The 27,553-nt window shown below is 36.1% G+C and overlaps 1 protein-coding gene across 5 annotated transcripts in view; it reads right to left on the bottom strand.

The window, feature by feature from the left end:
• Positions 1–27,305, bottom strand: part of LOC129750905 (protein crumbs) — a 192,728-nt gene extending 165,423 nt beyond the window's left edge. For all 5 annotated transcript variants that reach the window (XM_055746076.1, XM_055746077.1, XM_055746079.1 and 2 more), the window contains exon 1: positions 26,198–27,305. In XM_055746076.1, coding sequence (XP_055602051.1) covers positions 26,198–26,249 — 52 coding nt within the window. In that variant the 5' untranslated portion in view covers positions 26,250–27,305. The remainder of the gene's footprint in view (positions 1–26,197) is intronic.
• Positions 27,306–27,553: the final 248 nt, after the last annotated feature.

Below are 27,553 nucleotides of genomic sequence, written 5' to 3'. Positions count from 1 at the left end.
CGCCAGTGCTTAAAATCCTCCTTCTTGTCGCGAAAGCTTGGAAGGTAGATGTATTCGTGCAGCAAGCGTTTAGCATCCAGACGGCGGCAACGATACACGTTTTGTCTATGTATCGTGTGACCAACATCTTTTAAAGAAGTGGTCGTGAATCCCGTTTTTAAGCTTTTTTTCCTCAGATTTAAGCTTTTTTTACCTTGAGAAGATAGGAGACGAAAGCTTAAATCTGAAGAAAAAAGCTTAAATCTGTCAAAACGAGGGGAAAAACAGGGGAAATCCGAAAGATGTGCTCCATACGGTTTGAATAGCGTTGCCGCCGCCTGTTAGCATCATAGAATGATTCACACATACCAAAATGCAATTATATGGCATAAATGGATGCCACAGTAATTTTCACTTATCACCCTTAATTTGAATCACTTTTCGGGGAGAAAACACTTTTTATGGTTCACTTCATTTAAAACGTGTGTGGTCTTAAAGCACAGAAGCTAAGGAATTTTGGGCATCTTTTGAAAACATTGTCACTTGCCAGCTGCCACTTGCCACCGTTTCACTTGCCAACTCTCAATAAGTAGCTACCACCGCCATTTTCAACAATTTAATTTCTTCCAAATTCGTGATCTAAATCTTTCCCCTGCCCCATGCTCGTTCAAGAGCCAATCACTATCTTCAAAAAACACACCACTCAATATCCGATAGAACCCTTGCCTGTTCCGAAATTGTTGGGAGGCTACGTTCATCACAATGCTAAACTCGAGCCCTCCAAGTAACACGACAGCGAGAGCGCAAGGAAAATTCAACCGTTCCCGACGAAGACCGCCTGTAAAAAGTTGGATGAAGCTTAAAAAAGTAGATAAAAACGTTTAAAAATGCGTTTTAAAATGTTATGCCGAAAGCTGAAAACCAGTCACTGTAAGAGCATAATGAGAACCTCCTGGGACAGTATAAGCACCATTAATCGATGCACGATGAGCGTTTTCTGCCGGAGAATCTAGCAGCGAATTCGACTCGATGAAGTCAACTGAATAATAGAGATACAGGTCAACAAATTTAAGTAAAAACGCGTTTTAAAACGGATTAAAGTGAAAAATCAAAAATTTCATGATGGTGAAAATTGAGAAACAATGTGTAAATTATGTTGCAGTGCGTACATTTCAGATCAAGATGATTTAAAGGTCATAAAAGCTTATTTGGTGGTGCTCAAAAATTATAATATTTTCGTCACTTGAGGACCTAGCTGGTTATTATTTAATGTTTCTGTAAAGATGAAAAGGATATTTTTTTTTCGGTGAAAAATTAATACTATAGGTAGTACGAAAAAAATCCTCATGAAAATTTGTTTAAGAATATACGTACTTTTGTAGAAAAAAAGGAGTGATTATTATGCTCTGGATGCTCGTTAGGCCCTTATCTCCCCTACCTATTTTGTTTTCAACTTCTCAGCACTTAGTTTAGTTTTAAATATCATTTCTAATACAAATGCGAGAAATCGAATGGTTCAAACCTTTTTTAGATCAACTTACTTTGCCTAAGTTTACACGGCCTTTATGACGTTTTTATGAATGATTTGAAAATGTCATAAGTAAAAATCAATATCGACAGAAAAAAAACCCAAATAAAACATATTTGTTTATGTGAAGTTTGTATTGCTTCGATTGCTACATAAAAACTGTTGTCTCAAATGGTTCATTTATCCCTATTCCCATATAATTTAACTTATAAAGCATGGATCATTCTTTCTAAATCTGTACGCATTGGAACGGATCTATCTCGGAGCTATGTAAACGAAATAAAAATGTATTGTACTTAAAATGTAGGTTTTTTTTTATTGCACTCTAGAGGAAAAAAAATAAAAGTATCATTCCGATGTGGTTTTGACGAAATTTCGAACTTTTCGTCGAATACCACTCATCATAGTTTGGACATCCTGTTCGCTGACCTCAGCGGCCATTTTGTTCCACCATCTCTTCATCTCTGTTCCATCCCGAGTCGCCCTACTGTTCTTCTTCAATTGCCCAATATTTTTCGATAGGGCGGAATTGAGAGCAGTTGGGTGGGTTGATGTCCTTTTTGACAAAATCCACCCTGTTGTCTCGATACCACTGTAGTACCTCTTTGCTGTAGTGGCAGCGTGCCAAATCTGGCCAGAACTTTACTAGTCCTTTGTAAGACCTAATGTACGGAAGAATACGTTTTCTCAGGCACTCCTTTTTTTCGTCCGCAGCTGCAAATACCTTGTTAGATCAAACACTTTCTTGCCAACTTACATCACCCCAACCAGTATAAAGCTACTAATATACTAATTTTAGGTTTGAAAGCTCTCCAAAACCCATCTTCACGTACGTTTCGTCATCCATGAGGATGCATCCGTCGTACTTCGTTAGAACCTTGTTGTATAACTTCCGGGAATGTCCTTTGGCTACTACATTCTGCTTCAATGTCCGGTTTGGTTGCTTACTGGCCCGATAATCGTATTCCTTCGCGTAGACGAATCCTTCTGGCGATGCACCGGTCGGCATTGAATTTCTTGGCGATGTCATAGTTTGACTGCCCTGGGTTTACCTTGTTACCGGGTAACTTTTTGAAACAAAACTAATCGTATTGAAATTTCCAGCACTGATAGAGGAAGCATTCCAGAACAAAGTACTGTCGAAACATTCCAGATCAGACCACTAAGAGCGCTGTGGTATAATATACAGTGCGTTCAGATTTAAGATGAACTATGCTTTAGATCACAATCCAGCATTCAAGATCATAATCTCGGGTCCAGATTTCGAGCCTTTCGAGATCCACGATCAGAATCTGGATTGTTATCCAGAATCAGGATCCAGAATCATGATGACCCAGAATATGGATCTCAAATTGGGATCCTGGATACAGGATCCCGAAAGAGCTTTTCGTAATTGTACGTAAACATTGGTGATCGAAACTCTGGTAACTCTACCAACTCGATCGGGCAACTTCGAAAGAAAGAGTCCTATTCTATCAATCTCCGAGGAACAACAACAAGCGCCACGATCGTAACAATTTACCTGTCTATGCTTTCAGTATGAACGACGATACCTGTTTCTACCTGTCTCTCGGAACTCTCTCTCTCTCAAATACACGTGCTCGCTCTCATTCTACCTCTGACTCTCTTTCTCTTCGATGACTTGGTCACATTGGTATTTGTGAATCATTCAACAGAACCCGTAGTCATAAAACGTCGAAGCTAAATACAAAACAAAAACCTACGGAAATCGTAACACTTCTCCGCTATCAGAATGACACCCCGGGAAAAAGAAAACAACCGAGAAGAAATCGAAACTAGCCATCGTAAAATGCTAATGTAAGAGTGCCTTGGCAACGTCGTCATTGGCTGAAAGTAAAAGAAAGAACCGCTCAAAGCGGAGAAACAAGCACCCCAAAATGCAAGAAGATGATGATGATGATCACCATCGTTCGAGCTAAGAAAGCTTACGAAAATCGAAAATGTTCCGCAATCCGGCCGTCCGGGCAACGGAATGGAAAAGAGCCGACATTCTTTGCGGGACGGCCTTTTTCGAGGCACGGTGCGAATTTGCTCAACAAATATTTTTTGCGACTGGCTACAGCACCGCCAAAAGGAATGGAAAATGTAATTAAATGTGGATTACATTCTACGAGATCGTTCTAGAAATTCGGACTGAAATGGGCGCTCCAGAACAGTGAGTTGTAAAATCTTTCGTTTATCGCTCATTCGAGAGAACAGTTAGTGGGTTTTTTCTAGAAAGAATTTATTATTTCTTAATATGATGTAAATCACAAAACAAGCTAGTTGGGGTAGACGAGGACTTGGGATTTTTTTTAAACATAAAACACTCGGTCTTTTTTATCACATTCCAGATAATATTGTAGTATAATGAGTAACTACCCGGTTATTGCTTTTGCGAACGTTTTTATGTGTCTAATCAGTAAACGCTCGGTTTGAATAATATCTTAAATAGAAACGTTAAACTGTTAGTTGGATTGTTGAAGATGTTTTATTTTTTATTCTAAATTCAATATTTTCATCTTCGAAACACAAACTGATACTTAAAAATTTAAACATGAACAATAAACATAAACCAGAAATTACATTATTGTCTTGACATTATTGTCACAAAAAAAATGAATAAAGTGGTGTAAAAACCGTACTTTTCAATCAATAAACCGTCAGAATTGTTAAGTCATACTAATAATAAATTTAATAAATTTTGGAAAGAGGATTGAAAAGTTGACGTAATTTTGCACATTTTTGCATTTTTAAATTGTCAAAATACAATTAACAGAATTTTCAAAGGTAGGTGGTTTTTTTTTAACTTTTTGTTATTTCCAGCACTTAAATTAAACTTTGCACTGAATTTTGAGTATATTTACGCAAGATTTCCGTAAAAGCTTTAAATTCAGCAGAAAGGCAATTCCTTATCGATTCTTGGTGTAATTACAATAACTCTGCCATACTTTACTAAAATAAGAAAATGAAAAATGTGAAATACTTTCTGGACATTTATAAGTTACCGCAAACTACCGCTAGCAGCTTCCAAAATTGGGTGGAACTGTAAGACAAAAACGAACAAATCATAAGGTGGTTCGTACCAGTTGGGTATTTTGGCGATGAACGTGTTGCCTACACTTATTGCTATTTGCACCAAACACGCTAAACCTACCTAACTTTGTCTAATTTCGATAACGACGGGTGATCGAGTAGGGGGAAGTGTTCCTAAATGCGCATGTTGGGTAATATGCGCATACAGCCGATTGACGATATGGCTAGAGATTCATCATATCTAATCAGTGCAGTTTGAGGGTAATACGCTTTTAACACATACCTACCTACCTACCTAAGGGTCCAGCGCCGATTGACCGGCGCATAGGGCTGAGATAAAAGATCTCCACTGCTGGCGATCCGGAGCCAGCGTCTTCACTTGCTGCCAGCCAAGGTTCTCGTCAACTGTGCGGATTTCAGAGGCTAGACTTCGCCGCCACGAGCTTTTGGGCCTGCCTCTTCTTCGATGCCCATCTGGATTCCAGTCAAGCGCCTCTCTGCAAATCTCGTTTTCATCTCTTCGCAGCGTGTGCCCAATCCATCTCCACTTACGTTCCCGAATCTCGATTTCTAGCGCCTTTTGATGACACCGGCGATGAAGTTCAACGTTTGAGATCCAGTTGCCAGGCCACCAAGCGCGGATGATGTTCCGCAGGCAGCGATTCACAAAAACTTGCAGTTTTCGCGTCGTCACCGCATATGTGCACCAAGTTTCACACCCGTACAACAATACGGATTTGACGTTTGAGTTGAAGATTCGGATCTTAGTTCGTAGAGAGATCTGGCGTGACCGCCAGATGTTTCGGAGACTCGCAAACGCAAATCGGGCTTTTCTGATCCGGGTTTCGATGTCCTTCTTGGTACCTCCATCAGGCGTAATCTGACTACCAAGATACTGGAAGCACTCCACTGTCTCAACCTGTTGTCCAGCTACCACGAAATTGGAACGATTTTCTGTATTGATTTCCATCGACTTGGTCTTTCCGACATTGATTTTGAGACCTGCTGCCTTGGAGCTTTCGGTGAGGTCGTCGAGTTTGCTCTGCATGTCTTGTTGTGTTTGGGCGAGCAAAACAATATCGTCTGCCAGGTCAAGGTCGTTCAGTTGCTCCATTGTTGAAGGATTCCACGGCAATCCTCGGTTTGGTCTACAGTCAATCGATCCAGTCAAGATCTCATCCATTACGATGAGGAAAAGCAGTGGTGACAAAATACATCCTTGTCTCACTCCAGCAGTTACCGGGATTGGTTCGGACAAGACACCGTCGTGCAAGACCTTGCACGAAAATGCCTCGTACTGTGCTTCGATGAGATGGACTAGTTTCTCTGGGACCCCTCGTCGTCTAAGAGCAGCCCAGATGTTTTCGTGGTTCAGTCGGTCAAATGCTTTTTCGAAATCAACGAACACCTGTAGAAGAGAGACCTGGAATTCGTTGATTTGTTCCAGTATTATTCGTAGCGTTGTGATGTGGTCCACACATGATCGTCCGGATCGGAATCCAGCTTGTTGCCGTCGGAGTGTAGCGTCGATTTTCTCCTGGATCCTGTTCAGGATCACTTTGCAGAGTACTTTGAGGGTTGTACAGATCAAAGTTATGCCACGCCAGTTACCGCACTCTGTTAGGTCTCCTTTCTTTGGGACCTTTACGAGGATACCCTGCATCCAGTCGGCCGGGAATGTTGCAGTATCCCAAATGTCAGCGAAAAGACGGTGCAACATTTGTGCTGACAAGGCAGGGTCGGCTTTGAGCATTTCAGCAGGAATGCAATCGATTCCAGGCGCTTTGTTGGATTTCATGTCCTTGATTGCCGCTTCTATTTCAGCCAGTGAGGGCGCTTCCGAGTTGACGCCATTAATGCGACTCACTGTGGGCGCCTCGAGCTGCGGGTTCTGTTGGCCATTGCTATTTGTAACTCGGAAAAGTTGATCAAAATGTTCAGTCCAACGCTTGAGCTGATCTGTTCGATCTGTCAGCAGCTGACCTGCTCGGTTTTTCAGCGGCATTCTTGCATTAGTCCTTGCACCACTAAGGCGGCGAGAAATATCATATAATAATCGGATATCTCCAATGGCGGCGGCTCTTTCTCCCTCATCGGCTAGGGCATAGGTCGGCAACCTGCGGCTCGCGAGCCGCATGCGGCTCTTTTGATATAAAGCTGCGGCTCTTTCGTTCACTGCGCTAATATTATATTTTTGAATCAAATACTTATAAAATCGTGCTAAGGCAATAATTAAGTTTTGCAACATATCAGACGGATTTTCACAGGTTCAGGAGAGAATTATAAAATTGCATTCGATGTAGGAACAAGCGGAAGGACAAAATGGCAAAATAGCATTATTTTTGAAGCATAATTTTACAATTTTTAGTTTCTTAGTGTTATGGAAGCATCAGCATAGAGATCAAGATTTATTTTATCATTAACTGTAAATGCAAAGAATAACTGTTGTTTTAAAACAGCAAAACCTAAATCAAATTATTTATTTCCAAAACTTATGTTAAAATATACATAAAAATACAATCAATCAATCGAACACAAATACAGGAACTTCAAAGTTTATCATTTTCAAAAAAAAAGTAGTTCTTAGACAGCCTCTGTTTTGTTATAAAACATCGTAACCCTCATAAAATTTTTCATTTTCAGCACCCGCAATCACTTTTTTGCCCTCTATGAAAATAAATCAGTTGAAATTTCCGAAATCTTGTTAACCTCGTAAAAAACATAAAAAAAAGTACTTTAAAACCCCCCTCAATCCTATCATATTTATTTTAATTGAAAACGATAATTTTAATGTACCTGAATATTCAAATTTTTATGTATTGAATTATTGAATACCTCATTAGAATTTCAGATTGCCCGGTTTACAAAAAAATGAGAAAATGCCAGCTCCGTTCGAGTTGCCTGGATATCGAGGAAAAAGACCCGGTTTATTTTCAAGATTATTCACAATTTTTACAAAATTCCGAATTTTCAACTTGTTTTAGCGAAATAAATTCGAATGCAATTTTTCGCTAATGTGCCTTGGAAAAAATCATTTTTCGTGTATTTATTATTCAGCTTTTCTCTTGCCTTGTTATGGAAAATATCTAGATTTTGGCTGGATTTGCCCGTTATTAACGGTTAATTACCCGGTTTTGAGTTTAAAATTTAAAAACAAAATGCCCGGATTTGCTGGCTTGGATAGTTCAGAAAAATTTTGGGAGCCTACTCAATAAATAACGGGTTGGAAAAAATGAAAAGATACATGAAATTCAAATACAAAATTTCAAAACTACTGTAACTGTAATGAAAAAAAAATGTTAATCTTTGAGTCTTTGATCACATTTAAAATTTCTAGTGTGATGCGTGCAGCCATTTACCAAAAGCGCACCGATTTTGAACGAAGTTTCAGTAACGGGCATAATTTTTTTTTCCTTTTCGATTAAGAGTTTCTCACAGTTGATTTTTTTTTATTCATTTTTGTTTTGAAACTTTAAAAGTGTCCACGAACAGGTTTTGCCAGTTAAAATATACTGTTTCTATATAATTTGTCGAGAATTTTCTATGAAGGCTACAAAATCATATTATTACAGATTTATATTGGTCAAGCAGCAGCAGTTTTAGCTAGCATTAATGAATGATATACAATATATTGAATTTCATTTTTCATTCAATTGGACGCACAATACTGAAGAAACACATGTGACATAAAAATGAGATTTTTGAATTTTCCTTATGCATAAAATTCTGAAGACACGTTCGCTTGTTACCATGAATTTTGAAAATTCATTGAAGATTTAAATTTTCGACTCCATTAAATTTAATTGAATTTGACTTCATACTTCTGGATTTCGGAAAGGATTAGCTTTATCTGGGGATTACTTAAAAAAAGCACGATAATTTAAAGAATATTTATTTCTTATTACTTTGTTATTTTAAAAGCTTTTCTTTGCTAAAGAAATAATAAATAATCTGCTTTCAGAAATATGTTCAAATCTTTCACTTTAACATCATGCAAAGAATTCATTTAAGTTTAATGTGGATTTAAAACTTTCATTTCTTTACAATCAAAACATATAAGAAGAGATTACGATTCAGGAGAAAATCCATGTATCCATGTCCAGTTAACCATACAATAAATCTTTGATGTGGCTCTTTCAAACTCTGAAATTTTGAAAATTTGAGGGTTTTGGCTCTTCCGACTAAAAAGGTTGCCGACCACTGGGCTAGGGAGTTTGTCCAGGCTCTCTTGTCTCGTCTACAAGCTCGTTTAGCTGCCTTTTCCAGCTCCGCATATCGTAAGCGGGCGGCTGCTTTGACTGACCCGGTACATGCCTGCTCAATTCCGACTTTCGCCTTTCTCCGATCATCGATCATCCTCCATTTTAACACATGGCATGAAAAAATTAAATTGTTATATAAAGTCGAAAAAATTTAAAAATTCAAACAAGATTTTTGTCAGTTTTGTTATAATACATAGAACTTTAATTATTGTGCGTACAGATTCTGTGAACAAAAATTATAATGGTTTTTCTTTCTTATTCATCTGGAAATCGGAAATTCAACAAGTTGAAGCTTTTGGCCAAGTTGTAGATGATAAGATATTGGAATAAGAGACAGGTTATAAATTTTTTACTTTCTATCATTTTAACATTAAATCTACGCTCAAATCACGATCTTACAGCGAAAAAAGAAGAACTTCATACTGATCCGATAAAAATACAAAATGAGCAAAATATTACCATGAAATATGGCCATATGGCATACTTAACTATGTTTCATGCAAAAGAACTAGTGATGTAAAAAATTTCACCAAAATTTCAGCCTTGACGTATGCTTAACATCCGTTTCTACCATTTTCAATTGAATAAATTAAAAATATTGCAAGTGTAAATGAAATATAGCTTAAAACATAAATATGCGCATTTAGCCCGCCGGTTTCGGAAATCGGCTATTTTGACTTCTTTCATTATAAAATTATTTTCACAAAAACTGTAAGAGATTTTAACAGAAAAATTGTTCTTACGTATAGAAAACAGATGTCCGCTCATGTGCATATAGTTTTCAGACACCTAGCTATCGGAATATGGGAGAAAATGAGTGTTTTCCTTAATATGCGCATATAGCCTGCCTCTCCCCTACAGACAAAAACGCATTCGTCCGCGTAAATTTTCTGGATTTACTTTTAGTTTTATATTTATTATATTTTTGTAAAGTATCGCTGCGCTGATGTAATTACACCACTAGAATTGGAAAGAAAGAAATCGCACGCATCGTTCTAATCTACAAAGCAGGAAATAAAATGATCTATAGTAACTACCGCCTCATATCGATCTTCAGTGAAATCTTCGAACAATTTTTAGAAACTCGGGTTTGCAGTTCCTCATTACAATCTCTCATACAATTATCAATACGGCTTCCGAGAAGGTTCAAGTACTCTTCCAGCTGCTACCGAACTACGAGACGATATTCACGGCGCAATTGACAACCGTAAATTCATGGGAGTTTTGTTCCTGGGTTTAAAAAAGGCCTTCGACACGATAGATCACACAATACTGCTGAAAAAAGTGGAGCGGGTGCAGCGAATTCCCTATTTGCCAGCTATCTTGCAGATAGGAAACAGTTTGTACAAATTAACCAAACGACAAGCGATTTAGGACACTTGCCTGTTGGAGATCCTCAAGGAAGCATTTTGGGGCCCCAGCTGTTCATCTTGTACGTAAACGACTTGGAAAAAAAACTTCGTATATGGCACAACAAAGACTTTTTGCTGCAACGAGGTATCTCGTTGTCAAATGAACACTCTGGCGTAAGCGTAATATCTGAAATGTCGAATGATCTGGATACACTTCAAAGTAACTTCGATGCAAACCTTTTGTCGTTAAACATTGAAAAGACCAAATATGTCATTTTCAAATCAACTAACCGGCAACTTTACCGTCCAAATTAACTAAAAGTTGGTCGAACAGTGATTGAGAAAGTCAAAGGTTTTAAGTGTCTTGGGCTGACCTTCGACGACACAGTATAATGTGGAAGATATCCAGGTTTATTCCAACCAAAAACCTTATAAATTGGTACCATGCATTTGTGCAACCGAAATTGCAATAAATGGTCTCCATTTGGAGAGCTGCTAGGAAAAACAACATACAGGCCTCAAAGCAGTTTATAAAAAACAAACCTGTCTCTACGTTAAACCTGTTCCAAGAACCTACAGAGTCTATCCTACTGATAGCCGCACTCAGAGAACTTCAGAGTGTCGTACGGATCCACAACATGCTGCACAACATGCTGCACAACACGCTTTTTTACCATAAAAAGGTCCCCAGAATACGCAAAGTTGAAGTCCACTTGAGGACTCGTGTAGCCAACTTTGTAACGTACAGCGAAAGTGAACTAGATCGATGAACCAAATGTAGATTAGTCCTACACAGCAAAAATTATTTCCTGCAAAATTACGCAAATGTCCTGTAACAAAAAGGAGCAGGACATTTACCGTAATTTTACAGGTCGAAAACATGATAACGTGACATTTAATTTTTAGTGTACAACTTTTTTACAGGACTTTTGCTGTAATAATAAATGAATATTCGTTAACTTTCAAGGAAAACAATTTAAAATTACAGGTTTTGTTAATCACAGGTTAATTTATTTTAAAGGTTGCAGTTTTCAGTGACACGTAATAGTCAAAAAAATTTTCTGTGTTCATAGAAAAAATTTTAGACTATTAACTTTATCTTCAGAAATTATGCTTCTGAAAAGTGTAAGAATTTTCAAAATTCATGATATCAAGCGAACGTGTTCAGAATTTCATGCATCTAAAAATTCAAAAATCTTATTTTATGTCACGTCACATGTGATTCTTCAGTATTGTATGTCCAATTTAATGAAGAATGAATTTCAATACATTGTAGATTATTTATCAATGCTTACTAAAGCTTAGATTTCTGGGAAAAATCTGACCAGTTTAAATCTGTGATAATGTGATTTTGTAACCTTCATAGAAAATTCGTGACAAATAGTACAATTCAGCTAGCAAAATCAGTTCAAGGATACTTTTTTAGTTTCAAAACAAAAAAATAATAAAAATAAATCAACGGTGATCAACTATTAATCAAACATGAGAAAAAAAATATGTTCGTGGCTAAAACTTCGTTTAAAATTTAAGTGCTTTTGGTAAAAATTAGCTGTAGGAATCGTTTTCGAAATTTTAAAAGTGTTAAAAGACTCAAAGGATAACTCTTTTCAAAAACATTCAATTTAATTTTGAAAAAAAAAAAACTTGCTTCGGGCCGTAGTTATTGATTACAAGTATTTAGTCTGTGATTAAACTTTCAAATAGATTTTCAGAGTTGAAATTATTATTTATTCTCAATGCTATTTCGCATATGAAAAGCTGACAATTTTTAATTTGTAATTCTCAGTTCTTGTTTGGAATTCAGTTTTGGAATTTTGTATTTGAATTTCATGTATCTACTCACTTATTAACCCGTTATGCATTTTTTTCTTTGCGTATCCCGGTCGGGAATTGAGTTTCCAAATTTTAAACTTAAAACCGGGTAATATGCGGGCGTTCAAATCTTATCTCACAATTTCAAAATTGCATGCGAATTTATTTCGGTAAAACAAGTTGAAAATTGTGAATTTCGTAAAAATTGTGAATAATCCTGGAAATTCCTCGATATCCGATTTTTCTATATTCCGATTTTTTTTGTTGAAAATCTAGTCAAGCCGGTTAAAACCGTATTTCAAAGCGGGAAATCTGGACTACTAATGAGGTATCTATATTCAGATACATTATATTACATTAACATTAAATGAATTAATGAAAAGGATTGAGGAGCTTTTTTCAATATTTTTATGTTGTAATGCGTCAAACTGTAAGTTTTTTTAGAAATGGTTGATTGATACTAATACGATTTTTGAAATTTTCACCTGATCAATTTGATCAAATTTAATGAGGGTCACGTTGTTTGATAACAAAACAAAAGGCTGTCTAAAAACTCCTTTTTTGTAAATGGTAAACTTTGATTTTCTTGTTTGCTACAGCTCTATATTTTGTATTATTATTATTATTAAGTTTATTAAAGACACTTTACCACTAGAGTGTCCATTTCCCGGCCATTTTCCTGTTCCCGGGAATCGGGAAATTTGGTGACCTGTTTCCCGGGAAATATTCAAAAACATGTAAAATATGTGCACTTTGATTAAACTATAGCTTATCGAATCTTTTTTGCATACAAGCCCATAATTTGTTCAAAATGCACTATTAAAAACAATCAAACAAACTATAAAGTCAAATAAATTAATTCATGCAATTAGGAGTTAATAAAAAAAATCTTTTTATTTGTTTGATTAATCCAACTGTTTTCGTTTTTTCTGAACACTTTTCATATTTGCCCTTCATATGAAAAAAAAAACGAAGTCTTCTTCATTTTTAAGTTTTAAAATAACCTGGCTTTCAAAGCCAGGTGCAAACAAGTGTATTGAATGTTACTTTCGAGAAAACACAATCTGCCTACCTGTTGCGCGATTTTCATATATTTTTCGAAGTGTTGTGGGTTTTCGTTCAATGACAACGGTGTGGAAATACATATAATCTTTTGAAACTTATCTATTGGAATAAAAAAATTGCACCAAATGGCTGCAAAATGTCTACTGCCACATGAATCGACATATTCTCAATGAGTTTTGTATAACTACATTTTCAAAAAGAACAATAAGAATGGTTCCATAGGTATCAGGCTTTTCCAGATATATAATTTCATACATGTCGAGAATTCCCGGGAATAAAACTATGATTCCCGGAAATCGGGAATTCCCGAATTTTTCAAATTCCCGGGAATTCCCGGGACGGACACTCTATTTACCACTCCTGGGATATTCGTGTAATTAAAATTGATTTATAAAAATGTACTTACAAACTAAATTAGTTCAAACAATGTTGCCTCTTTTACACATTTTATCAGATTTTTTTCTTTCTCCGCATCGTTGATCAAAATTTCGTAAAAAGTTCCTGTTATGTTGAATTTTTCCCGTATTTCCTGGTAACCTCTTTATTATATTTTGTATTAGATTGATTCAAATATATACAAACGTTTTAACAATGATTAATTTGATTTTTGTTTTTATTTGTTTTAAAACAACAGTTATTCTATTCATTTACGGTTAATGATAAATAAAATCTTGTTATCTATGCTGATGCTTTGAAAACAGTTAAAAGTAAAAAAAGTAAAATTAGTCTTTAAAAATATGTTATATTCCATTTGGTCCTTTCCTCTTGTTCTTACAGCGGATCCAATTTTAAAATTTATTTCTGGACCTATGAAAATCATGACTGATGTTTTGGAAGCCTAAAATACGATTTGAAATGATTATGATTTCGATGAAAAAAATATTTCAAGTATTAGCCCGGATTTGAACATTCAAATGCCCGGAATTTGCCAGGTTTTTGAATAAAATTTCCCGGATTCTGGCAAACTTAGATATGCATATAAAAATAGAACTTTCAACCAAAATCTGGAACAAAATTATAATAAAGGGGAAATCAGGATCAAACCAGTTATTGTTGGTCTTGCATGTTTTTTTATTATTGATTTTACTCGAAACAGTTAAACGTCATATCCGGAAAACTAAGGTTTAACACTAAATCCAAAGATAGTTTTGTAAACCTGACGGTAACACGACTACATCCTCTTTTAAATTAACCATGGGTGCGCAAAGTTATTCATCTGGTATGAGCCACTTTTCGCATGGGAATATTCAGAACAAGTTTCATCAAAATAATCAACAACAATTTTATAGAAATTAAACAATATGATTTAAAATCTACTGATGTGTTCCGATGGAAACACTTGTTTCAAGTGTTTTTCTTCTTGATTTTTGTTTAATAATTCTTGGGTTTTGACCAAAGTTGAGTTGAAAATTTTTAAATCAAATGCCTGGATTTAGTCAGGAGATTAAATAATCAGGGCTATTGAGCCCCCCGTTTCATGGTTTGGATCAAAACTTTGGGAAACGCCGAGTAAGTCACTCTACCAGGAAGAGGAATATTCCCTTCAAGCAAAGCAAAAAAAAACTTTCAGATTGTGTTCCATTTTAGATTGAAAGCTGAAGACAATTCAATTAACCGGCCATCACTACAAAACGATCGAGCACAATCGTTTTCATTTGCCAACGGGCAAAGATCAGGTTCTTTTCCGTCATTCGATAGACGATGGCACACGAGTCCATTTCGCTGCAAGGTATTTATGTGTCGATATACTTCTGACTGATTTCAATCGGTCCAGTTTTCCGGAGGTTCAATTTCACTTTACTGAAGCGGTTTTATTTTGTTTTTTTTTTAATCTGCTTCCACCCCGAGTGATATAGACATCCCATCCAATTTAGTAGTTAGGTTCCTCGCTTGACAATGCTGATGATTTAATCCGAGCGGCCGGCGCGCGAATCCGCCAAATGATCCGTTGTAATGTAAGTCATCGTAGGTATCCGCCAGTAGAGGGTGACTAAAATCGTTCAACCGTAAGCTTTTAGCGTAGAAGCAAGCATAAATTGATGGGGATGTCCCACTCACGTACAGTGGTGCTCTCTTGCGTACGCAAACGCATCGGAACAAGTGAGGCGTTTTTTTGCGCAAGTCACTTGTTGATGGTTCTTCGTCGAGGAACGGTTTTGCGACGACTGTCTTTTTTGTTACGACGTTTTTTTCTGTTCAACTGACGGGTGTATAATGTGACTTGAGTGGTTTGATTTATGCTAAATCATTGCTCGTCGTAAGATTTACAAGTGCAGAAAATAGGTGCTTGGAATTACAATAAAATGGAAACAAGAGAGATTTTCACAACAGATAACGGGAGCGACGACTAGATGTAGATTAGAATGCAGACATTAGATTTCACACATTTCTTTTCTATAAATTGTTAATTCAATATTACTGTAACCAAGAGTATAATAGGTTCAATTTTAAGAGTCGTGACATTCGATACCAAAGTTCAATTCGGAAGTACAGTCAATTATACTCATTAAAAAAAAACTTCAGTCCCAAAACGTCTACGCTTTACGCCCGACTTTTGTGATCATTCCTAGCTCTAGAAAAGCGCTGAATCAACCGAACGCAATCCTTGAACCGGCTCAGTCCGTCAACAGAAAACAAACGAAATGCAACTCAGAAAAACCTTAACCGCCATTCGACGGAATCTTAGCTCGACGGCTCAGCCGTCTTGTGAGCGAGGTGAAATTCCTAGCCTTGCTATGACTCACTTCACGATTCGAGACCCACTAGTTTTAGACTAACAACCAGTCTGTATGTCATCGTAGTGGTTGGTTGATGGCTCAACAGAGGGATTAGTGCTTAAACAAACTCAACCACCATAGCATAACCAGGGTAAGTCGTTTGTACCGTAGAAAAGTCCTTTCGCCAATTTGGCCTTACGTTGTTATGTTTGCCTACGTAGGTGGCCCTGTTCCTAAGTATCAATCGTTGCGTCTGCATACAGCGGAACATTTTCTAACGGTTGTGATTTATGGATCACCTACCGGTGACAGAAAAATCTTGCCTATGGACCACAAGAATTCGAATTGAGCCTTTCTACCGATGGCAAATTTTATGGAAGAGAAGCATTGCATTGGAACAAAACTTTATCAATGTTATTGCTACTCTATCTTATACAGTAGTATTATGTTCCCTCTAATTATTGATTTTTTCCATAATACTTATCAAGAATTAAGGATTTCGATACGATTTTCATAATATGGTTCTGGTCGATCATATATCGGATGGATCACTTCAGACCTATTATTTTCATCAGTGCAGCAGAACAAGAATCTAGCTGTACGAAATTAATAGCGCCAAGGGATGAAGAGATATTTCAGCAAAATTGTTCAGTTTTACATGGAGCATATTTTGGTATAATTTTTTTACGAGGGGTTCACCGATAGCGAGATAAAAATGCTAATCCAATTAGGGCTTTGATGTCTTCGACATATCAAAATACATAAATTTGTCGAATACGTCAAAGTCCTATTACATCGCCCTCAGGAGTAACAGTCAATTATATTGTATACAAAATACCTTAAAAACTGTTTTTTGAATCTGACACGTTGTAGATTGAATAAAATGATTGGCTGTCTGCGAAACAAAATTGTTTCCCCGCTAATTTTAAATGGAAATGGTTTCACTTACCAGCAAAAATAATCACAATAAAGGTGGTGTTGCGAAAATGTGCACTTTTTCATGGAGGAGCCTTGGAAAATTGCCAATAAATTATACTTAATGCTTTCTATAGAGCTTCAGCAACTTTTCAAACCATCAAAATGTATGAGACAATTTTAGATCTTGGCTTGTTACAACTTTGTTTCTAAGACAGCGAACCATTTTATCCAAAATACAACGTGTCAGAGTCGAAAAAATTTTTTTTTTCGACTGTAACTTCTGAGGGGGATGTGACTTTGACATATTCGACAAATTTATGTACTTTGATCAGATAAAGAACTATGTCGAAGACATCAAAGCCCTAATTTGAATAACAAACAAGTTGGAATTTCTATCTCGCTATCAGTGGACCCCTCGACAAAATTGTTTATACCACAATCTGCTCCATGTAAAACTGAACATTTTTGCTGAAGACATCGAATGTCTATATCTTCATCCCTGGGCGCTATTAATTTAGTACAGCTATTTTGATGTTCTGCTTCACTGTGCAGTGTTATAAACATTTTTTTTTTAATCCAACCCAGTGATGGACATTGCCGCAAGAATTCCGTCAGGGAAATTTTTTCATCACAGTTCAGAAAATAAACCAGATCAAATTTATGTTGGAAATATCAAAAAAAAAATCTTCCAAGACCGGTGTGGGTTTATGTGTTGTTGCGACAGGAGATCCCCTGGCAGATATGTTCAATACTGTTTTCATAGGACGGATTTTGTTTATCGTGTGATGGTCATTTTTTCGTTTTTTATTTGTATTGATTTAAGATAATTTCGTCTTACGGTAGTTGACATTATATTATGAAGTTTTCTGGAAAAGCATTTGCATCGTTTTATTAGAAACCTAGATAATGCACTATAAGAAGTTCATCAAATTTAGCGATAAGATTTTTTTTTATTTCGATAACCAAATTGTAATTCTCAGTTCAATATAAGCCTTATAAAATGTAGGTAATCTAAAATTCATACATGTGGGTTTTAGAAGACGGGCAGCAAATTTTAGGTATAAATTTTGTATAATGCGTCGGCCAAAGGGGTCGTCCATATTACCTAATCACTTTTGCGATTTTGACGTTATTATTCGTTAGATTTATATGAAAACTATCAGATATCCAATTTGGTGTAAGGGGTCATCCATATTAACAGTTTATGGTTTTTAGATATTGACGTCGTTATGCATCGGGTTGGGATTAAAAAATTCACACAAGAAATGAAGAGTTATTCACCGTAAATTTATTTTATGAAATTATTTTATTGGCTATATTGGTGAAATGTTATATTGTTTTAGAAAGAAAATTTAAGAATTGAAAGATTATAGACGGATAGAAGATTTGAATAAGATGAATGATGTTGGAAATAAGCGGAAGGGTAATTTTAATTTGAAAAACTTTTCATCATATTTCATCTCTTTGTTCCTCACGAACCTACTACACACTAGATTTTTAAGAGACGGCCAATCAAATGAATGGAAAAATTAGCACAAGAGATTTTTTGAGGTAATACGAATCGATCCGTATTGTGGAATTATGAGTTAAAAGTTAATTCTTATGATCGATGAACAACAGTTATTTATTGGAAATTGTGGGTATTTAATTTCGGATAGTCATGCAATGAAAAAGCGTCATTCTCATGAACCAGCAACCGTTTTCGCAATATTTTTGTTGAAATTATGCGAGTAAACGTATGAATTGAAGAACGGGTTTTGGAAAGTAACAGATACGCTGTTAATGTGGTGGTTTTCCAACTTTTTATTAAGAATACTCTTACTGCAAAGGCATTTTTTATTCAGTGTAAGGAATATTAGACGTTGTTTGAAAACATAATCTTATTTTTAACATTTATATATTTGCTTACGAAACGAAGTTCGTACGGGATCAGCTAGTCAATTATAAATAAAATCAATACTGACGCTATGAAATCGCTTGGTACTTCTTTGTACATGAAAATAATCACATTTTCGTAGGTGATGGAAAGAATTAGAGAAACATGAGGTATCAAAGAACGAAAGAACTTAACGAAATATCATGAATATTTTTTTTCGAAAAATTCGTTTCTATAATTCTTTCCATCACCTACGAAAATGTATAAATAAAACTTTTCCCTTCAATTAATTAAGATTAACTTTTCAAAATTAAGGATCAAAATCTTAATTAATTAAAATATAATACCAGAGCTCAGAATTCAGCCACATACTTATGTATGTAACTGTAATATTCTTCTTAAGATTGCACATCAGACTTGCAGTTTTGACCACATGGTGATTCGGCTACTAAACTAAATAACCCGAGCAGACTTTGGTGCCCAAATCGATAACAAACCGTGCTATCAATGCCAAAATGATAGCATAAATGAGCATCACAATTCTACCGATGGCAAAATTAGATTTCATTAAAGTATCAATACAGACTTCGTTCATTTTTGGCAACATTCGGGTTTGGCAACATCCGATTTTGGCACATGAACGGAGTTTTGGAACGACATTACCTTATAGTTTGCGCTATAACAGGATCAATATAATTTAGACAAACACCATAAATAGGTACTTTTTACGTTCTTAAATGGTGATCGAATACAACAACAAAACCAAACATTTAAAAAAATATATATAAAGAACTCAAAAACACAGAAATAATGAAAATTTCATAAAAAAATAAAAAAAATAAACACATACATAGACTGAAAATGACAAAAATTAATGTAAAATGACAAATACAGGGTGGCCAGCAGGTTTCCATTTTCAAACTCCCGTTTTTTTCCCTGTTTTCCCAATTGAGATTTTATGGTTTTCCCTGTTTCAATATGTGCAAATAAATATGTTTATCATAGACTTACTAGATACTTTCAGAAAAAAGCGGGATATTTTACGAAAAAAAAGCCGAAGGACATCATCGAAAAAGCGGGACATTTTTGAAACTATTCAAAACCTTATTTTTAAGACCATTGCTATACATATGTAAGGATAGCATAATTTCCTTTAGCTAAAATAGTTCATAGAAAGTAATGAAATGTTGATAATCCAATTTGTTTTGAAAATTCAATTTATAAAGAAACTTCCGTTTTTTTAAACTGCGAGCACACAAGTTTTAAATTTCTCAACAGCCATTTTTGATCAACTCCCAACCAAGTTTATTCTATTTAACTAATTCGTCCATTCATTCATTGTTTGATTGAAAATAATTTATTTTCGCTCGGTAGTCCTGTTATTTTTTATCCGGAATTTGTTTTTTCTTAACTTTGCACTGAAAGGATTTTTTTTAGGATTCCGGAGAAACATCTGGAGTCACCATCAGATTTTTAATAAAGAAAAATATTAACCTCACTATAACGTGCTCAAAGGACGCTTGACTAAACCAGATTGTTAAGGTGATGCTAAGAAAAGTTTACCAGATTGCCCGGTTTTATCAGGACTTGCCCGGATATTTGACACAAAATTTAGGAAAAGTTCGGTCCGGCCCGGTTGCCCGGATTTCGTATAAAACATCCTGAATTTTGCCCAGATTTATTGACTTTATTTCGAAAATTGAACAAAAAAAACTTAGATTGAGTTATTATAAATTTTTATTTTTGTGATCTTTTTGAGCAAGTTTTGTCTGAATAATCATGAATAGTTTTTGGGAGCCTAAAATACGACCAAAAATCTGCTGTATGTTTTGAAGAAAACAAAATTTTCAAATTTGTTATTTTTGTTTATTATTGAACAATCCCGAGATTTTGATCAAATATGTCGGATATTGCCCAGGTTTTAGGTTGAAAATTTTCAAATCCATTACCCGGATTTTACAAGGATTTCAGATAAAAATGCTCGGTTTCGCTCGTTTCGGATATGTCTGGAGAATATTCTGGGAACCTTAAGTGCTAAGAACTAAACGAGTTATTTAATCTTGTCTTTTATAAACTTTCAAAACGTGCTGCTTATTTTGAGAAAGATAAACACACAAAACATTATATTTGAATGTTTTTCTGTGTTGAACCAATGAGTTTAAATTGAGGCTATATTTAGTTTTTTCCAGTGTAAGTCAGTAGAACATCATAAAAGTGTTATTTAACTTTACAGTCTTATCGGTGAATGTCATTTTTCTCAAATAAAAACATTTCTAGTTTTGAAAATCATAGATAAATAAAAGAAGGTTGGAAAAAATGACAGGAATTGAAAATGATCGAGAAGGGATTTTATAAGAAGCGTTGAGTCTGAAAAATCGAAAAAAACAAGCATTTTAGAGATTGGACTAAAAATTTAGACTAAGAATTTAGATGAATTTACCAGAATTTAGGTAAATAGATTAGGGCATCAAGAACTCAGAACTGGTATGAAAGATTGAATAGAAGTTAACAATTTTCGGTTAGGTTAGGCCAAATAGATTTTTTTATCGTATAACCGTGACCGTATTTTGAATTATCTTTGAGTTTCAAGATTAAACTAAAAAATTTAAGTCAACATTTACGTTACACTTGTATCAAAATATCTTCATTTCTGGTCAAAAACCTGATACACTTGGGTTGGCATCCGTCCCGCAAAAGCGGAACATATGGCAGACCACAAAATTGTTCTAAAAAAGGTGGGACGGCGGGACATTTTTTTAAAAAGCGGGACATGTCCCGCTTTTGCGGGACGGATGGCAACCCTAGTGTATCAAGTTTTCGACCAGAAATGAAGATATTTATATGTAAGTGTAGCGTAAAAGTTGACTTATTTTTTTTAGCTTAATCTTGAAACTAAAAGATTATTCAGAATACGATGACGGTAATACGATAAAAAAAAAAATTTGACCAAACCTTAACCGAATATTGTGAACTTCTATTCAGTTGTTCACACCAGTTCTGAGTTCTAGATACCCTAATCTATTTACCTAAATTCTGGTAAATTCATAGTCTGAATTTTCAAATTGATGAGATTCCCGACTTTTCCCGGCATTTTACTCATGAATATACCGACATTTTCCCGCTCTTCCCAAATGTTTTACAAAGTTTCGGATTTGATAGATTTTTATATGGCAAAAAATACTCGATAAATAATTTTCCCGGTTTTGATTTGAAATTCCGGGGTTTTCCGGTATTCTCAACTTCAAGAAAGCCAACGTTATGAACAAAACAAAAAAGGTGCTAAATGGATAAAAAAGAAATATACTGAAAATGGTCGAAATTTGATTGAAAACTATTTTAACGATAGTAAAAATATTTTTTTTCGTAGGTATTTATTCCTAAGTTGAGAAAAAAAACCGTTCGATTTTGGCAACAACGATAGAAAAAGCAAAAAAGTGATATTCTTATGGTAGCATAATTTGGCATTCAATTTTTTTTTTGATAAAAAACATAAACTGAACTGAAAAAAACTTATTCCGTCATTACCAGCATAGTGCGCGCACTTTTTAGTGCTGATTTCTCTGATGTCAAAATGAGGTATTGTTGAGTCTACTTTGCCATAAAATTCTGCTTGAGAAATTGTTCTGAATTTGAGTTATATTTTTTTTAAAGATGAGTTTTAGATTAATTTAAGAGAAATATAAATTTGAAACATAAAACTGTACAGTAACTGATTTTCTTGATTACTTCGACGACTTTAATATAAATATTATAGCTCAGTTGTCAAGTCAGTTGCTTCCTGAGCCGATGTCCGTGAGTTCGAGCCCAAGAGTAAACATCGACCACAGTTGTACCGGATAAGTTTTTCAATGACTGTCCGCCAACTGCATCGTTGATATACAGTCAATCGCACAATTGATCGTACACCCATTATTTATTCCTTTTGAGTTTTCAGGGTTTAGAAGTAAATAAGTAAAAACAACTCTAATCGATTAAAAAATACCTCCTTTTTGCTCTTTAACTGTGAAAATAAAAATACTAATTATTTACATTTTCGCTTTATATTTGAAAAAAACAACAACAAAAAAACACAGTTTCAGACGTGGCAAAAATGATCGTACAGTACTACTTTTTCTTAAAATTCCAATAAAAATCAATTCATAGAAAGTAATAAATATCAAAATACAACTAAATTAAAAAAGACATACACCGTCTTAGCCGATTTAGGCTTTACAGACTGAATAAATGACGTGGACAACTTAAGATTAACATTTAACACCCAGTACCGAGATGGGAATCGAACCCATGCCATCAGTGGACCAGCGAATACCGTCTTACCACGCTAACCACTAGACCACCGAGACGTACGTAGACATTAGTATTTGGTATGGCCGCCTTTGGCATCTAGCATTGCTTGCAAGCGTCGCGGCATCGATTCAACGAAGTTTTTGGGCACACTAGATGGAATATAATATAATATAATATCTTTGATGGAATGTTCTCCCAGATCTCCTTAATCGCCGTTCTGAGTTCTGCTTTGTTACTAGGATTTTTATTTTTCAGGCGATTCTTGACCTCTCACCAGAGGTGTTCTATCGGGTTCAGATCCTTTCCCGTGCGACAATAGCGGTATGTTTAGGGTCGTTATCTTGTTGGAAGTAGTAATCACAAGGTTGACCCAATTTATCCACGGAAGGCTGCAGCTTACGGTTGAGGCTGTTCAAATAACCCATCCTGTCCATCGTTGAGTCAATGAATTCCATGGTTCCAGGTCCAGAGGCCAACATTGAACCCCACAACATTTGGTTGATGCCACCGTTTTTTACAGTTGGGACCAAATTATTGGGCTGGAGCTCCGATCCAAATTTTTTCTGCACCATTTACCGTCCATCTGATCCGGTTTATTTTTGTTTCATCGGTAAATAAAACTTTGTTCCAGAACTCTTTAGACTTATTAATATAAGCCTTGGCGAACTCCAGCCGTTTTTTCAAATTTTCCTTTGAGATAAAGGGCTTCTTACGGGCTACACGACCTCTCAAACCACTCCTGTGACCTACCCTCCGGACAGTATCTGCGCTTATAGGTCTTCCGATGGTCGCAGTGACTTCAGTGGCCAATTACGGAATACTTGTTTTAGGTTTCCTTTTCAAAGTTCTCACAATTACTACTTCATCTGTAGGAGTCAAGATGCATTTTCGCTTTCTTCCAGTGATATTTTTCACGGTTCCTTCGTATTTCCACTTTTTGATGATGTACTGCACTGTAGAGTGGGTTTTCTCGACAGCTTTTGCTATTTTCCGCAATGACTTTCCGCGAAAACACAAACTGTATATATGTATGTTGGTAATCCACCATGGGTGCACGGATTCACCGCAGTTTCTGCCAAAGTATGGGTTCACATACATTCCTTAGATTATTAGGTTCGACAAATCTCCAATGCAGCGCGCCACCATACCCGGACCTCATGGCTTCGTATAAACTGTTATGTGGTGAATGTATAGCGTGTGTTGATGTAGGTATATTTTGGAAGAACGAATCAATCAGGTGGGCTAGTTTACTTACAGGTATTCCGGCATCCGTGTATATACCTGGCCAGCTGGCAACTGATTGAACATTCCAATTATATAGTCAGTTATATAATGAAACACATCTTACCTGTCGGCCCGCTTATGGGATTCGAACCCAAAAGTTTTTCTTGCCGATACCGGGAATCGAACCCCGTACGCCTGGCGTACCAATACCAGACTCGCGCCAGCCTATCCACTAGACCACATCGGCGCTTTACTTTCCGCGAAAACACATACTTACTATAAACTATCGTGTCGCAGTGCCAGTTTCCTTTCGCTTGTTTGCTATTTTGATCACAACTCTTCGAAATTCAGCAAATAAATAAAAACAAGCACTGCCAAAGTAGTTGCTTCGGTTATCAACATTGGTCTTGTTTACACATCAAACATTTCAGATTTAGTAAAAGGTGTACGATCAATTTTGCATATCTCTCATTTGGGATTTTTATTAACTTCTTGAATTACTAAATAAGCAAAACATATTTTTCGAAATCGTCACGTTCAGATTAGTAGATAACTCTGTAAACAATTAATGTGCATCAAAATCATTAATGTTGAACCATTTTTTAACACCAAATAAATGAAAAGAGTTGGTAAACCATGTGTGTACGATCAATTTTGCGATTCACTGTAAGTCGCAAATGACATGAAGATGTAAAAACGACTATAATCGAAACAAAGAAAATCGAATATAAATAATCTTGTGACGATTTTGAATGTTTTAAACGTTCAACTGATATTCCAAGAACTTCAGCTACAGAAAGCTTGCGGCAATACCCTTAAAAATCATTCAAGAAATATAAATCAAATTTATCAACAAAGATATCTCTGAGATAATTTTGCTGTTATGCTTGGAGCGTAAATATCTCAAACGGCTTGTGGAATAGCTCAGTTGGTATATATAACACTTGCCTGCTGTGTCGATGTTCATGAGTTCTAGCCCAAGAGTTAACATCTAACACAGTTGCATTGGGGAAGTTTTTAACTGTCCAAGTTTTTAACAGACACAAAGATGTTAAAACGACTATAATCAAAACAAAAAAAAATCTCAAAAGTAGATCTATATTTCGGAAATTTTTCAAAATGGTAGCCTCAGAAATCCAATGTTAATGTGTTTTTCGTTCTAAAAAGTTACTGGCAGTTTTATTCTGGATTGATTTTTTGAGAAAAGACCCAAAGAGCAAGTTCCCTCGTGTTGAAAAAAAATGATAGAAATTTTGACACTTGAAGACATTTTTTCACAATGCCATGTCTATTATCGCATCCTGTGATTCAAAAATTGTTGGGTTTATATCACATAGGACGGCTTACAGCAACGAATGTTTTCAAGATCTTGGGCGTTGTAGTTTTTTACAGCACTCTTTCTATTTCAGCTGTATGTGATAGAAATATTGCAATTTTTGCATCACAGCGTGCGAAAACACAAAACGTGTTGTAAAAAAACTTGAAAATGTTTTCAAAATGTGCTAAAAGTGTCAAAATTCCTACCACTTTTTCCCAACACCAGTGAACTTGCTCTACATCGAAAAATATGTACAGTTTACTTTTCGTATAAGTTGGAATATCTCAGTTATGTGTGGAACAAAATTAACAAAAATTATCTTCATAAAAATATAGCCAGGAGTTAGTGTTTCAAAATTTAGGACAAAAAGGACACTTCAAGTGTAAAAACTACAACCGAGAAAGTAGTGAAAATTAAGTTCTTCAGCTCCTTTAGTTATGCAATTTTTGGAAAAAATGTTGAAAACTTTTATTGTATGAAAACGATTTTATCGTTTTCGTAATTTTTTTTTTAAATCTTAAATCTGAACTTCTGTAAATTTTCAGAATTTTTTTTTTGGGTTTTAGAGGTTTAATTAAGTTTGTATGTATATCAATCGTTGTAGGTGCTCATCGTGTTAGCATAGAATTTGATTTCATATGTTTTGAAATTTACAAGCTGTCAATAAGTTCCTTTCTGTAAAACGTCTAGCTGAGATTGATGTTTTATGACTTGAAGCTTAACAGTGGGCGTTTCAACTGAATCACACTATTCTGTGATTCCCTTGAATCGATACAAAGGTCAGCCCCGAGTGTGATGTTGTGTGGGCGCAAACTACACTTACCTAGTATGAATACTCCGATGATGGGAGCGAATATAAAGCTATCGGTCCTCATTTTGAGTGGTCGCTTCCGTAGATATCCGAAAATCGAAGTGTAATGAGTATCCAAAAAGAACAGAACGAACCAATAACACAAATAATACAACCAACCAGCGACTACCTCATTCGGGTAGCAGCAAGCACTTTTGCTCTCGATCACACAGAGATAACATGGACAGATAACGTTTCAAACTAAATTTCACACAAGCCACTTATTATTTAGCGCTTCCTTTCCTTTTTTTTCTCTCACGCGCTTTTGAACTAACAGATATCATTAAGCTTTCCGCGAATTATTTGGAGCCGATTTGTATTCACAGAACCATCAAATGAATAACGTTGTGTTACAACTCCCTCCTGAACTTTCTTGTTGGTTGAGGATTGTCCTCGTCTTCGGAGGTTGAATTGCATCAACACAAACAGAAAGAACACTTGCTCGACGAAAAAAAAAACTTCGTCACGTCAGACACAATTCGTCAGCAACCAACCATCATCATCCAACTATTCCGACAGGGCAGACGGGTGAGGACAGACAGGTAGGCTCTCTCTTCCCGTAAATCTGCGTTGACCAGAACACAACAGCACGTTGATGATGTTCCCGATATGTATTCAACACCCCCTTCGAGTATTCTCCTCCACTTTTCCGCGTTTGGGTCGTACGCACCCTAGAACCACACGACGATTGATCGAATGGCCCCTCTGCTGAATCCAGCCCGCACACAAACACTTAGCCACAGAGACAGTCCCAGGCTCAAGATCCGGGCGGCCGACCACTAGCTGATGGCCATATCTGGCTACAGGCTTCCCTGAGGGAGGGCTATTACGAATGGAAGCGGCCTGACTGGACTTAACTGGACACACACCAAGTGCGGGAACACAAAGGTAACTCCACACTCTGGCCCTCAAACGGAGGAAGATGATCGAAGCCACCAGAGAAAGAAAAAAAAGAACCACAAAACACAACGGAGGAACAACAACACAGCAAAAAAACTAACAGAACATGGTTCCCGGCGCAACGTAACGTAGAGACACCCCGTCCGGAGGCACCGAAAGTTCAAACTCAACTGAAGCTCCAGCCTGCTGGGTGGAACACTCACAGTCGAAGCAGAGAATTTGTTTATGGCCTAAACAAAACGCGTCGTGAGAGAACCTACTACTGGACGTGAACGGACTGATTGATACGGATACCTGCCGCGTACCGGTGCCTGTTTGTGGTAGTTGCTTGGGCACCTGAATCCGTTTGGCTGGGAACTTGGTTGGCTGGCCTACACACCCACACCTGGAATGTGTTATTCTCTGTTCTTCTGTCTACTGCTAGTCCCC

This window comes from Uranotaenia lowii, chromosome 3, assembly GCF_029784155.1.
Source record: "Uranotaenia lowii strain MFRU-FL chromosome 3, ASM2978415v1, whole genome shotgun sequence".
Lineage (NCBI taxonomy): Eukaryota > Metazoa > Arthropoda > Insecta > Diptera > Culicidae > Uranotaenia > Uranotaenia lowii.
Note: the sequence above shows the minus strand (reverse complement) of the source record. Positions and strands in the feature narration are given on the sequence as shown.